The sequence below is a fragment of the Molossus molossus genome, unplaced genomic scaffold (genome assembly GCF_014108415.1).
Source record: "Molossus molossus isolate mMolMol1 unplaced genomic scaffold, mMolMol1.p scaffold_m16_p_22, whole genome shotgun sequence".
Lineage (NCBI taxonomy): Eukaryota > Metazoa > Chordata > Mammalia > Chiroptera > Molossidae > Molossus > Molossus molossus.
The window spans coordinates 17,626,421-17,640,651 of NW_023425358.1; the positions used below are offsets into that span (position 1 = coordinate 17,626,421).

Below are 14,231 nucleotides of genomic sequence, written 5' to 3' on the forward strand. Positions count from 1 at the left end.
AGTCAGCTCTTGCCCGAAAACCCACTCCTAGCAAAAGACACACAGTAGGACTTGTTAAAGGTCTCCAAACAGGACTGGGAAGGTAGGGATAGAGAAACTAAAACCTTTTCCGGGCCAGATACTGAATGCAAAGCAGGTAGCGGCTAAGAGCGGCCTGTGCCTGCAGGGGAGTCCAGACCTGGCAGCACCACGGAGACCGAGGGGCTCGGCAGGGCCAGGCTGGGTGTGGCTGGAGGCCTCCCTGCCCCTGGGCCCAGCACAGCTGGTGCCCCCGGCCCTATCTCACACCCGATGGCCCTAAGCTCCTGATGCTGGGAGTGACTGCTCTGCTCCGTGTCCTAACGCTGTCCAGCGGCACCACCAGGCCTGGCTTCTCCACAGCGGCTTGTGCACTACCGTCCTGGAGGCCTACAGGGCACCTGGCCCTTCGCTTTTCCCAGCTCCACTGCTCACCCCAACCCATCCCAGAGGCACTGGTCACAGTTGTTTTTTTTCTCATGCAACAATCACCACTAATGCCAAATAGTCTCAGGTAACTTTAATGAAAGTGTCAGCAGCCCCTCCCCCGACAGTGGTATATAGATGGTGGAGCTCGAAAGCAGAAATGTAGCTGCTGAGAGACCAGCCAGCCCTGCAGGGAAGGCCAGCCGCTCTGAGGGAGTCGAGCTCACGGCTCCAGACCCAGGGCCTAGGGCTAGGAAGCATCACTTCTTGTTGTAGTATCTGACAGCCAAACCGTGTGGAAGGTGGCATCTGGGCTCCAGGCCTTCCCCTGCCCCAGCTGGCTTGGCCGACCCACAGGCCCGCATGTTAGACGGAACAGGGGCAGCGGGGAATCCCAAGTGACCACTGCCACTGTGGCCAGCAAAGGAGCGCCTTTACAGCTACAGAAGTGGTCATTCCATCATTAATCGGCACATATTCTATATAAATAAAAGTAAAAAGGGAAGGAGGTGGGAGAGGGGACGGAGATTGGCACAGACATCAATATATTGCTCTCCAGTTTCAATGCGACAGAGGCAAACCATGAGACACCAGGGGAGAGAGACAAGGGCTGGGCTTGGCTTCTTCAAGCAAAGTGTGTTCCTGTTGCAGGGCCGGAGGTTTGCTGAGATGGGGATGGGAAGCCAGGCCGGAGGAACCCCAGGAAACCACTGAGTCCAGAAATGTGCGGAGGCTGGAGGACCCTGCTCCCTGCCCTTATCCCCCAGGAGAGCGGCACTGCTTTCAAATGGGGGGGTCTGCTCTCCTTGAAAGAAAAAAGTACAACTAAATAAATACAGTATGCAGACGTAAGACCTTCAAGTGACTGTTTTCTGCCCCCGGCTCGGCAGGTCCACAGTCAGAGGAGAGAGCTGCACTCCGACACTGAGTGAGCCCTCAACCTCTCCAGGGACGTGGGAGGGACCATGGAACAGTGCCACTGGTTACTGGTGTAATCACATTACAACTTAACACCTTTTCCTGAGTCACACCATGGCTTCCCTCCTCCGGTTAGTTACATCCTCTCTTCCTGCAAGACCAGCGTGGAAACTCTGTCTCTCACAGTTTTTTCCTCCTTCACCCCAACCCCTTTTTTAAAAGAGTGACACAATGTCCATAGACTTGTTTCTTCAAAATACTTAGTGGCTTCCCAGTTCTCTTCCCTCTAAGTCAGGAGGGTCCCAGGAATGTCGGGTGGCGGGGCGGGGATGGTGGCAGGTCTGTCCTTCGGCCTGCTCTGGCTCTGGCACGGGAGCCGCCGCCCCCGCCCTGACCTGTGGAGCAGCCCACGCCCACTCGGTGCTCTGGAGGCTTCGGAAACGGCTCCTGATGAAGAGAGCTGGCGCTTAGAGGAAGACAAAATGCCGCTGGGACGCGGGCTGTCCCCAGAGTACATTCTAATATCTTATTAGGTAACTGAATCTGTTAGGAAAAAAATTAGAAACTATGTATAAAACTTAAAAATATTCAAGTATCAAAAGGCTATTCGGATCAAAGTTTAAAACAAGCTGTCAGCAAGATGCCGCCAAGAGGAAACTTTTACAAAAATTTACTGAGTTTGTTCAGCAGAGAGCGAGGAACTGAAGCAATCTATAAGGGGGGACGACTTGGGGAAGGGAGAGAGGGGGCAGAAGGGGTGACAGGCTGGGGTAAGGTAGAGATCAAGGCCTTCTTAAGCTGAAGAGGACAGCATGTGCCCAGCGGGGGGTGGGATGGTGGGCAGGGGTCACTCTCCCCGGAGAACAAGCCGTAAAGTGCGCCGCCTGGGCCTCCTGCCCCTTGGTGTCCAGTCCTGGACGTTACGTGGGGGGCTGCCTTCAGAGGGGCACGTGATCTGCAAAAACAATGCAACAGGACGGAAGAGGAAGAAGACCCATTTCTGCACAGATCCTTCTAGAAAGAAAATGAAGAAAGGAAGTGAAAGGGGTCAAATGCTACACAGTGTTTCAAAGGACAGAAATTTTTAAGTCAGGAAAATCTAAGTGCCCCAATCCACAGAGGGACGGGGCTGTGGCCCCCATGGTATGATGCAGCAGCAGTGTTTATTCAAGACACGATAGTGAGGGAATCTAGCCGTGTTCCCTTCTCCCTGGAGAGGGTGCATCTTGACAAGTGATCCAGTAGAAATCTTTTAAACTCTGAAAAGTTCATAAAAACCACTCCCTTCGCCTGGTCTCTGGCCAGGCCCGCACTCTGAGCTGTGCTGGCTTTGGGGCGCCCTCTGGTGGCAGTATGGAAAACCAGAGTCTGAGGCCAGCCGGGAGCTCAAAGGCCCACAGGATGGGGGCCCAGACTGCCCAGGCCACTGGGCCTTTTGCCTTGGGTAGCTAGCTGTCTCTTGGCAGATGGCCTGGCTCTCAGGGGTGGCCCAATTACTCCTCAAGAAGATTCGGTTCCTGCTGTATGGATGGCCTGTTTCGCCAGGAGTTTTCCAGGCTGTTCTGCTGGCCTCTTGGAGATGGAGTTGGGCCTTTAGACTTCAGTGGAGAATAGGATGCTCTGTCTCTTGCTGTCCGGAGCAGGGATGGCCTCCAGCTGCAGGAAGTAGAGCAGCACCTGGACCTGCCGGAGCAGAGCAGGAGGGTGAAAACACGGCCTGCCAACCGTCCATAGAGCCAGCTCAGGGTGCATGAGCCCCTCACAGCAGGAGGTCTGGGTGCCCTAAAGGACCACCCTGAGAAGCCCAGTAAGGTACAAAGGGAAGAGCCCTCCCCAGGCAAGTCCCTCTCTGGCTACCTCCCCTGTACAATTTGAGTAGCGACTGGCAGGACTCAGGGTGGGGCAGGCAGAGGTCACCTCTGTGATGCTGGGTGCCGTGGCTGCAGCCCTTCTCGTACCTGGGACATGACCTCCAGGGACCAGCTGTCAGTCATGGAGATGGGCTGGCTAGGGTTGGCAGGGAGCTTGCTCTCCTTCTCCGAGGGCCGGAGCAGCGTGGGGCCAAAGACCGTGGCAAGGTTGTGCAGGGACATCTTGTTTACTGTCTCCTTTTCTGCCACCCTGAGGAAGGACAAAGCAGAGGGTGCTGTTGGGACACTGCCTTCAGGACGGCGGTGAGGCAGAGGGGCCAGGCCACCCTGGAGTCCTCAGGGAAAGTGGTGATAGGTGCCACCCTTTTCTGCTTTGGGCTGGCTCCACAGCACAGATAACCCACCCTGGTTCTCCTGGGTCTCAGGGGCCAGAATGAAGAGCACTTGAGGCCAACAGGTGGCTGGGCCATGACCTGGGTTGGGGGGGTGGGGTCTAAGCACAATGCTGGCTGTGGCCAAAGCACCTCACTCTTAAGGCCATGATGCAGGGGGAGGGGCGGGAAGAAGGTGGCGGTGCCCAGAGTGGGCGAGTAGCTCCAGACGGGTGGGGAGAGAAGGCCCCTGCTGCCAAGGGGTCTGACAGGAGCCAGTGGGGCACAGAGGAGTCCAGTCCCGAGGAACAGCTGCGGTTACCTTTTCAGGTGGTCCAGGAGGAAGAGGAAGGTCAGCAGGTTGGCTTCCGGGAGCGACAGCAGCAAGTTAAGCATGCAGCTCTCTTTTGCAACAGGGTCTGAAAGAGCTGCAGGGGGGGAAGCTATTACTACTTGGGGTCACTGGGCATAGGACAGTCCAGGGCTGTCATCACCCTGGCTCATGCAGCACTATTCCCAGGACCCTGTGATAGGAGCCTGTATGGGAACGAGCCCCTTTGAACACCTTTTCTCTACCTGAAAGGTGTCAAAGCACCACATGAAACATGGACTTAGCCATTCCCATCTCCTGCTCAGAAGAGCCCCAGGCAAGGGAAGCCAGGCTGGGAATGAAACAGGCAGGCTGAGGGCAGGAGAGCTGCAAGGCCCTGGGGACTCCTTTATCACCCTGTGCACATGGGGAACCAGGCCCCTTACTGAACAGCCAGAGGCAGGGTGCTGAGGCTGCAGCTGCCCTGTACACCAGGGCCCCCTGCCTGGACACTACCCTCCAGGTTGACTTAGGGTCAAGCCCAGGTTTGAAGGTAGACACACTGATGTGCGAGGACCTGGTGTTAGGAAGCAGGACAGGTGTTCCAGTGAGGAGGTTGGCAGCCTCCATGACCTGGCCCCCAGGCATATACCCTCTCAAGCTACTCAGGGACAGGACAGCAGGTGGCTAGAGGACAGACAGAGGCCTTCTAGGACTGGTTTGGTTCTGGGTTCCCCCGGCACATGCAGAGTTGGGGCTGAAACACAGACCATGGCAGGGGGACACAGCAGATGAGAGGGGCGTGGGAGAAGCCACCCGTGCTCACCGATGCCCTCGGCGAAGTTGGGGTAGAACTCGTCGGTGAAGAGGGGCTCGGGCAGCTCGCGGAAGTAGAGCTTCAGGGTCCCGGCGATGGCATTGACGTCCATCTCGCTCATCATCACAGACACATCTTTGTTATCTGGACAGTGCACAGAAACGGAACAATGCGGTTACTCCCGGATCCCGAACCGGGTTCTGCTCCCCTTGCCTGGCTGACTGCTTTTTGGGCTCCTCTCCTTTTAGCAGTTCATCTTACTCCTTCCAAACACCCTCCCATATGTCCTCCCCACACTCCCTGCTGGGCAAGGGGCAGCCTGGCGAAGGAGGACAGACACAGAGCCTGGGCCGTGTGGCTCTACCCTGTAACCACCGCCCAGCTCCGGCATCTTCTAACAGGAAGACAATGGGTCATAGATTCTGCTTCACGGTTTCAGTGTCTAAGCCAGCGCCTTTGCTTCGGGCTCAGGAGGCCACTGGCCCTCTGCGCCACAGTCCAGGCCCACTCTGGTCACCGGGGGCCGGGGGAGGGTGGTGACCCTCCAGGGCTCCAGGCCAGGGAGGGTGAAGTGTGCCGGCACTGTGTCCTGGCTCTGCCACCTTCCACGCTGAGGGCCCTCTGGGGTCTCGGTGTCTGCAGCTGGGGCTGTCCCACCAACTGGTTGGTGCGTGAAGGTGAGGGAGACAGAGACGCTGCACACGGCTGGACCTGCTCCTCTCGAGCTCTCTCACGGCTTTCCCACTGGTCAGACCACTGGCCCCAGGCTTCGCTCGGCACCTGTGCCAACCCCAGGGAAAGCAGGCTGAGCCCCGGCCCCAGCAAAAAGGCCCCAAGGGGAGGCCCCTGGTCCAACTCAGCAAGAGCCACGCACGGTGACAGGGGTTAAGAAGTGGTACCTCCCTCGGATGCAGTTCGTCCCCAGCCCTGGTTGGGGTCGTGCAGGAGGCAGCTACTCCATGTGTCCCTTCCACGTCAATGTTCCTCTCCCCGCCCCCCCATCTGAACAAAAATGGAAGAATGTCCTCGGGTAAGGATGGAAAAAAAAAGCCTCCCACAACTGTTTCCTTCTCATTTTTAGTGAAGAGAATGTACAGAGCGTGATATAATAAGCACAGGCCACAGAGGGTACCCTGAGAGTCAGCACAGAACTACGCCCACATCCCCATCCCACAGTGCCCAGGGCCGACACTCACTGACATCAAAGGCCGCCTTCAGTGCCTGGATGTCTGTGGCCACTCCGGACACGCGGTAGATACCCACTTCCTCCATGCCCCGGCGCTCGATCTCTTCCACGCACTGGCGCACAATGTAGGGCACCTTGGACCTCTCCCTCCTGTGGGGAAGGAGAAACACCTTTAGTGCCCAGCAGCCCTGGTGTGAGCCACAGTGAGGTGCCATCATTGCCTGTCTGGACACCTGGAGTCAGGTGACAAAGGCGCCAGGTGCGAGCTGCACACAGAACCTTGTCCACTCCGTGAGCTCATGACTATCATTGCTTATATCTTATCAGGGCCTTTGCATGAGCTCCGGTAGCCAGACGACCTGGGAGTTACATACGATCTTGAGGAGGAGGTCAGGAGGCCTTTCTAAGTGGACTTGATGGCAGGGAGTCCAGTTAAAAGATCCCAGGCCTTGGGTTAACAGGTAGCAGCAGTGCAGCGTTGTGGAAAGCAGTCTGGTCTCTCGGTTGGGAGACGGGACCCAGCCCTGGCCCTACCAGCCACTTGCTGTGCCAGAGGCAAATCCCTGGCCCCTCCGGGCCTGGTAAGAGCTGAGCCCTGCACACAGGAGGCACTCAACCAGCGTCCGCCTTGTGAATGACTCCACAGGGCCGCCTAACACCTGTGCTCAGAAACCTGTCCTTTTAACCTCTTTTCTCTTACAAGTCCTAACAGTGGACAATTCCTCCATGTAGGATCCTGGAGTAAAAATGCTTCAAAAATAGGAGCTGGTGCTGTTTGGAGGACTGGCTTTAGTCTAGTTTAGCAACTGGATTCAGGGGCCCAGCAGGGCTCTTCCGAGAGTCACCCTCATTAATGGTGCCTACTCGGGCTAGTTGCTGATGGAGTCCTCTCTGCTCATATCCTAACCATCCCAGAGGTCTGTGGGAACGGCTGGGGTGCGGCTGGGGGTGGGGAGCAGTGTTTTGACATAATTAGGTGTCTGGGAAATGCCTGACGCAGGCCTTGGCCTGGATGAACAGCAAGGTCAGGGGCCCAGCCAGATTCCAACAGAGTAAGTGAATGAGTTCTGGGAGGAAGTGGCCTGTGTCCCTAAGAACTGCCCTCAAACCAACACACAGGCTTCTCCTGGAGACTGACCCATGACGAAGGGGCAGGGGCTGCCATCATTCAACAGGAACCCAGATCATGACACATTCTGAGTACGGGAAGAAAATCCCATCCTTGCACAGTTCCGGGAGTCGAGTGGGGGCCAACCCACCCCCACAGGAAAGGGACGAGGGTACAGCTTACAGGGATGTTTTGCAGTAAACGTGGGGGCAGCTAAGCACAGTGTCCCTCCGGGCCTGGGAGGCAACTTATGCAGTGACTATGCCGTGCACAGAGGGGAGACCCACACCCGCTCTTTCCTCTAGAAACACCTTGGGGGTGGGAGGACAAGAAGCCAAGAGTCCAAGTCCCTCGACACTCACTTGGTGACCACGGCAATCTTGACTCCGAAGACCCCCGTCTGCTTTCGGGAGGGCATTCTCTTCAAGCTGAACTCCCGGCTGGTGAACTTGACCGAGAGTTTCACTTCAATCTGTGGGAGGAGAAGGGGAACGGCCCTCTCACCCTTCTGGGCCTCACAGCCCAAGTTCCCGGGGCAAATCTTCCCATCCCCGGGGCAAGCAGCCAGAAGCCCAGTGCTAGGCAGGACCACCCTTAGGGGAAGCCCCAGTCCGAATCAGCAAGAGCCAGGAGGGTTCGAGTGGTCTAAGGACCGGCTTCTGCAGCACCTCCCACACAATCCCCACTGCTTCTCTCCTTTTAAAAATTGAGATATAATTGACACGTAATATTTAGTTCCAGGTATACAACATAATAACTGGATATTTTTATATACTGGGAAATGATCACTACAGTAAGTCTAGTTGACATCCACACCTCACATAGTACTTTCTTAGCAATTTTCAAACATACAACATTGCAGCTGCCGTGCTGGCCCTTACCTCCCTACGACCTATTTACCGTACACCTAGAGGTTTGTACATCTTGACTTCCTTCACCCAGTTCACCCCCACCCCCACCTCTAGTAACCAACAATTGGTTCTCTGGACCTTTCTTTCTTTTTTTATCCTCACCCGAGGACACTTTTTGCATGTATCTTCAGACAGAGTGGGAGGGAGAGAGAGAGAAACATTCACGTGAGAGAGACACATTGACTGGCTGCCACCCACACGACCCCAACCAGGGCCGGGGACAAACTGCAGCCAAGGTACGTGCCCTTAGCAGGAATTGAACCTGGGACTCTCTGGTCCACGGGCTGACGCTCTAACGGCTGAGCCAAACTGACCAGGGCTCTTTTCTTCTTTGTTTGGCAGGAACAGAATTTTATTCAGGACATCTGTAAAGCAGATAAGCTGAGTCCAAAATGGCGTCAGCCCTCTGTACCTTTCTTAATCATAAAGAAATAACTAGAGCCCTGGTCGGTTTGGCTCCCACTAAGGACACGTATCTCGGTTGCAGTTCGTCCCCAGCCCTGGTGGGGTCGTGCAGGAGGCAACCAGTCCATGTGGCTCTATCACATCGATGTTTCTCTCTGTCTCTCTCTCTCCATCCCTCCCACTCTATCTGAAAATAAGTAGAAAAATATCCTCAGGTGAGGAATAAAAAACAAATAACTAGAGAAAAAGTCCAGAGAATAATTAATAAAAACCATTAATTATCTACCAAATGTTAACGTTTTGTCATATATGCCCAGACCTCTTTTGGTGTGTGACAATGTTTTTTTAAAGGGCACTGAGGCAATTCTGTTAGCCTGGGTTTGTCCACAGGCCTGACCTTTTTATCCTCCCTGCAATAAAATAAAATAAAGATAGATAGACAGATAGAATAAATAATAAATAAATCAATGAATGGCACTGAGGACTGACTAGGGGCATCAGCTTCCATGGGCAGACCCAGGGCCGAGGGTGGTACCATGGGAGCATGTTCCGGAGGGATGTTCAGGGCCTGCCCAGTGACTGCACTCCAAACACCACACAGATTCCTTCTTGTGCACGATTCTGTTCTTCGGGGCCTCTCCCTCCTCCAGCCACACCCCCCTCTAGCCAGGGCGATGCTGACCAGCTGAGTTAAGCGGGTGCCAACAGAACCCCATGGGTACATACCCCATTCATGGCGATGACAGTCCGCTGCCAGTCTCTGTCCTGTAGGGCCTGGGGGTCCAGCTGAAAGCAAGGAGTCATGATTATCAGGGGCCCCGCGGTCTGTGCAGAGGCGCTGACGGGCAGCAGCCCAAGCCTGCTACTTCTCCACACCTAAGTCGGACTCAGAGCTGGACCTCAGCCAGCATCTCTACCCAGAGGCCAAGTGGGATCAATAAAGGGGAGAAGATCTGCTGGAAACCTGGGAAGCTAGAGCCCTCCTACTCCCAGACCTTTGCCGTCTGGGGCTCAGGTTCACCCTGTGTGAGAGGTGGTGACAGTGGGGCCTGCGCCCTGCCCTCCCTCTGTCCCGTCCAGATGGGAGTTGAAGTCCAGGAGCGGGGGCCATGCTGCTCCTTCTCACCAACCATCACAGGTGCTACCTACAGCTCAGCCCGGGCTGAGTAGTCGGTTTAAGTGACATTTCTGGAAGTCCCATTTCAGTGGCAGCTTCCTGGGAACAATGCCATCCAAAAGTTTGGGCGAGTGTCCCTCCCACAGTATGCACTAGTCTGGCTGTAGGACCTTGTGCAGTGGAGCCTCCAGCCTAAGTCTGTCTTGCGGCGTAGAGTCTGGCCCAGAAGGAGCCAGCGCCCAGTTCCAAATCACCAAGCTAGTGCAGGGGCTTCAGGAAGCTCCTCTGAACATCTACCCCCCCCCCCCCCCCCCCCCCCGAGCAGAACCATGCTGTTTAAAGTCACCTAACTAGAAACCTCCCCAGATTCTGGTGTGAAACCAGGTCAGGACCGAGGATACCATATAACCTGCCCCCACTCCTTGTGATGTCATCCCTTGCTTTCTATGATGGTCCATTTCTACTACTAGGCAAGTGCTGAAGAGCAGAGACCATGCCTCATGACTTCTGCACACACATGCAAATACAAACATGTACACACATACAGACACACGATGTTCCTGAGCCTAATGCCAGGTGTGGAGGGGGGGCCTCAGGACAGGTATCACATGTTTATCCACTGTAAGGGACCCAAGAGGCCACGACTCTCTGGGCCTTGTGCAGGTGAGGCAGCTGGAAGACAAGGCCCAGCTGCCTCTGCCTCCCAGGTCTGTGCACCTGGGCCTGTCCCGTGCACCTGCTCTGCACAAGGCTCATTCCAGGCACCCCTGGGGGTGAACCTCCTCACTGCCCCCCCAAGTCTCATTAGTCAACATTCCTAGAGATCTAAAGTACAGAGAGGATGACCCAGGAAAACCAAGGGTGGTCACAGGTTCTCATCTGGCATCTGTCTCAGGTGGTCCTTAGGGGCCATGCTCCTGGGCCACAGGGACACCACGCTGAGGGGCAGGGTCTCTCAGAAGGGACCAGGAAGTCACAATCCACTCAGAAAAGGAAACTTCCCAAAGGCACTTCCCCATTAGAGTGAATCCCAGGTAATGGCCCCCCTGGGGGCAGGAGAGGGCGACACCAGGGCCCTCCACATGCTGAGGCCAGCAGAGCTCTTGGCTCGTGACCAAATGCGGTGTAGCAGAACAGAACGAGGGGAGTGCACTGCTGCTCCATCACCCTTAACCCGTGTCCTGGCCACCCAGGAAGGGGCAGGCGCTGTCCCCTCGGCTCTACGGAGGGAGCGTTCGCCACCACCAGTAGGACTTTTAACAAAGGGAAACAAGCCGGTTCAGCAGGAGAAACCTTTCCTTTCCTTCCAAAGAACGGTCATCACTGAAACCCTTTCCCCTCCAGAATCGAGAACTGGCCAACTCAGCCAGCAAGCAAAGGGACAGGGACAGGCGATGACTAAGACATCTGGCAACAGGCCCTGTCCCGACACAGCCCCGCGAGAACCCACCAGCCCACCTTGCCCTTGCACATGAGGTTGCGAATGTGGGTCCACAGGGTGGTGCCTTGAGCACACAGGTGCTTGTTGGCACAGGCCGCCCTGGTCCGGTGGAAGTACCGCAGGAGGCTCTGCACGGTGGCGGGTGCGGACGGCGTCTCTCGCATCCTCGGTCCTGCCGGTCTGAGAGGTCAGCACAGCTGGGCAGAGCATGGGGAGCCCCTCGGCCTGCGCAGCCTTTTGACCAGGCTTCATGGGAAGCCCCACCCCCGCAGCCGGGCTGGCTAAGGTCAAAGCTTCCTATTACCCTTGAGTTTTCCTTTTTGTCTCTGTGTGGAAAAAACACCCCCGCCAGCAGCCTATCGGTTACGGGAACTCTGTCGTGTCCTGGTTTTCTCTAAAGCCCAGAAAAACTAAGTTTCCTTCTCAAGTAGCTGGTTTCCTGTGGATGCATTTGGAAACACTGAGTAACACAGCTGTCTGGCCAGTCCATCTCATGGCAGGAGGTGCCCTAGGGACACCCCCCAACCAGTATCCCCAATAATGGCATGCCCTGCCTCGGACAGACTCAGAGCAGAGGACACCCCATGCCCCTTCCCCTTAGAATAGCTGGCCCAGTGATAATGGGATTTGGTGCCATCACCCACCCTCAGCACTGAGGTCCAGACCCACCACCACCTGGCCTGAGGTTAGGGCACAAGCTGGTCCACAGAGTGAGACCTGGGCCACAAGGCTGCAGGCGGCTTCTCGCCGGGCTCCATCCCCTGCAGTGGCCCTGGATGGCAACTCTAATGGGAAAGGCCAACCCCAGGCTGGCTTGGTTCCAAAAAACAGAGTGTGCTAAGCAGAGCGGAAGCAGCATGAAGAATAACATGCCGATGAGGCTGAGAGTCGCTCAGTCCAGCCCCAAACAACATTCTGGCTGGCGAGCTCTCTCAAGTGACTATTTAAAGCACCAGAGAAGTAAACAAGTGGGGGTTTGGAAAAACAGATGACTGCGTAGCGAGGACCAGGAAATGGATGTCTCGGAAGATGGGAGAGTGCTCCGGATGCCCCCTCAGGGTCTCGAGGTGGCAGTGACAATTGGGGGATGGGGACCGGGTGGTAGGTGAATACACCCAGTATTCTCAGGAGAAATGGTCTGGATCCTGCTTGTCTCCCTAGGGTTGGGCAAGATGGGGATCTCAGAGAAACAAGTGTGGGTGGTGGGCCTGGTGGCCTGCTCTCTTGAAGTCTGCCTAGAAAACTACCCTTTCATCCATTCCAGGGGGGCGGCAGGTGGGAGGGGCTGTCCAGGCAGGGCAGGCCCTGAGCGCTGCCCAGAAGCAGCATGGCTGAGGGCCAGACGCTGGCCTGCCTGCTCCAGAGGAGGCAAGTCCAGATGGACATGCACAGGGCATCCTCTCACTCACCCCAGCTGTGGGGTGGGGGCAGGACTGAGCTGCCACAGGAGGAGATGTCACTCCCCCCTCGCTCGCTCCTTGGAGACCATGGTCTCCTCTGTGCCGTCATCGCCCAGAGCGGACCAGCAGGGCTTCCCCAGCACGTACCACAACCTACTCCCCGGAACAGAAATCTGGTAGTCTTCTATTATTACCACAGTCTGTTCACCCACATCTTTAACTTCCTGCCCTCTTCTGATCCCAACCAGGCTCTAGCATCACTTAAAAAGATAAAGCAACTTCCCCTAGGATGGCTATGATCAAAAAGAGACTGAAGCCCAGCTGGTGTGGCTCAGTGGAGTGAGCGTCGTCCCACGGATTGAGAGGTCCCAGTTCAATTCCCGAGAGGGCCACATGCCCAGGTTGTGGGCTCGATCGTCGGTGGGGGGTGTGCAGGGGGCAGCTGATCAATGTTTCTCACACTGATGTTTCCATCTCTCTCTAAAAATAAAAAATCAATAAAAATATTTCAAGAGAGAGAGAGAGAGAGAGAGACACTATAGCCCTGGCCAGTTTGACTCAGCAGTTAGAGCCTCGACCCAAGGATCAAAGAGTCGCAGGTTCAAATCCCAGTCAAGGGCACATACCTGGGCAGCAGGTTCGCTCCCTGGCCCTGGTCTGGGTTGCGTGGGATGCAACAAATAGATGTGTCTCTCTCACATCGGTGTTTCTCTCTCTCTCTCTCTCTCTCCCTCCCTCCCTTTATCTAAAAAAAAGAGACTGCATGGCCAATGTAGCTGAGTGGTTGAGTGTCGACCCACGCACCAAGAGGTCACTGGTTCAATTCCTGGTCAGGGCACATACCGAGGTTGTGGGGGGCACTCAGGAGGCGGCCAATTGATGTTCTTTCTCATCAGTGTTTCTATTTCTCTCTTCTTCTCCCTTCCTCTCTGTCTAAAAAAAATCAGTAAAGAAAAAAAAAGGGACTGTCACCAGTGTTGGTGAGTGAAGATGTGAAGAAACAGGCACCTCACACACTGCCACTGGGGCTGGAAAATGCTGCAGCCACTCTGGAAAAGCAGGGCAGTTCCTCCCAAAGTTAAACTTGGCTGCCCAACCAGCAATTCCACGCCCAGGTATCCACACAGGAAGTAGGAAAACATCCATCCACAAAAGGACTTGTGTACACATGTTCACAGTAGCACTAACCGTAAGTAATAGCCCTGGGCTGGAAACAACCTAAGTGTCCATCAACTGGCGAAGAGACAAACAAAATGTGGTGTATGCATCATACCACGTACTATGATTCGGCCATAAAAAGGAACAAAGTACTGATACTTGCTATAACGTGGAGGACCCTCAAACACATTATGCTAAATGGAAGAAGCAAGCCACAAAAGACCACAATATAGTATGATTCCATTTATATAAAACATACAGAATGGGCAAACCTATAGACAAAAAGCAGAGCAGCCTGGGTCTGGGGTGGGAACAGGGAGTGACTAGGAACAAGGTAATCATTTTGGGGTGATGGAAATATTATAAATCTGGACAGCTGGTGATAGGTGTACAACTCTGTAAATTACTAAAAACGTATACACTTAAAATCGGATGCAACGTCTGGTATGACAGTTAAAGAAGAAACGACCGAGGGGCCCAAATTGGACCAAAACAGAGCAAGGAGGGTCCAGGTCACCACTGCCATGTTCTCTCCACGGTGGCAGCGGTACACTTCTTCAGGGAAAATCCTGGGGAATCTGTATAAGAAGGATTTGCTCATGTGGTTTTATATGTTCACAACTTTTATAGCCTAAAATGTTCTCCGAATGTTTGTTAAAAACAATCATTATGCCCTGGCCGGTTTAGCTCAGCAGTTGGAGCATCGGCCTGTGGACCAGAGTCCCAGGTTTGGTTCCCACTAGGGGCACGTACCAAAAAAAAAAAATCATTACC

The 14,231-nt window shown here is 54.9% G+C and overlaps 1 protein-coding gene across 2 annotated transcripts in view; it reads right to left on the minus strand.

The window, feature by feature from the left end:
* Positions 1 to 2,514: 2,514 nt before the first annotated feature.
* BCR (BCR activator of RhoGEF and GTPase) overlaps positions 2,515 to 14,231 on the minus strand; it is a 120,401-nt gene continuing 108,684 nt past the window's right edge. For both annotated transcript variants that reach the window (XM_036276812.1, XM_036276811.1), the window contains exons 17-23: positions 9,068 to 9,127; positions 7,388 to 7,497; positions 5,928 to 6,067; positions 4,741 to 4,875; positions 3,927 to 4,032; positions 3,321 to 3,483; positions 2,515 to 3,045 (exon numbers count right to left, since the gene is read on the minus strand). In XM_036276812.1, the coding sequence (XP_036132705.1) occupies positions 2,956 to 3,045; positions 3,321 to 3,483; positions 3,927 to 4,032; positions 4,741 to 4,875; positions 5,928 to 6,067; positions 7,388 to 7,497; positions 9,068 to 9,127 (804 nt within the window). In that variant the 3' untranslated portion in view covers positions 2,515 to 2,955. The remainder of the gene's footprint in view (positions 3,046 to 3,320; positions 3,484 to 3,926; positions 4,033 to 4,740; positions 4,876 to 5,927; positions 6,068 to 7,387; positions 7,498 to 9,067; positions 9,128 to 14,231) is intronic.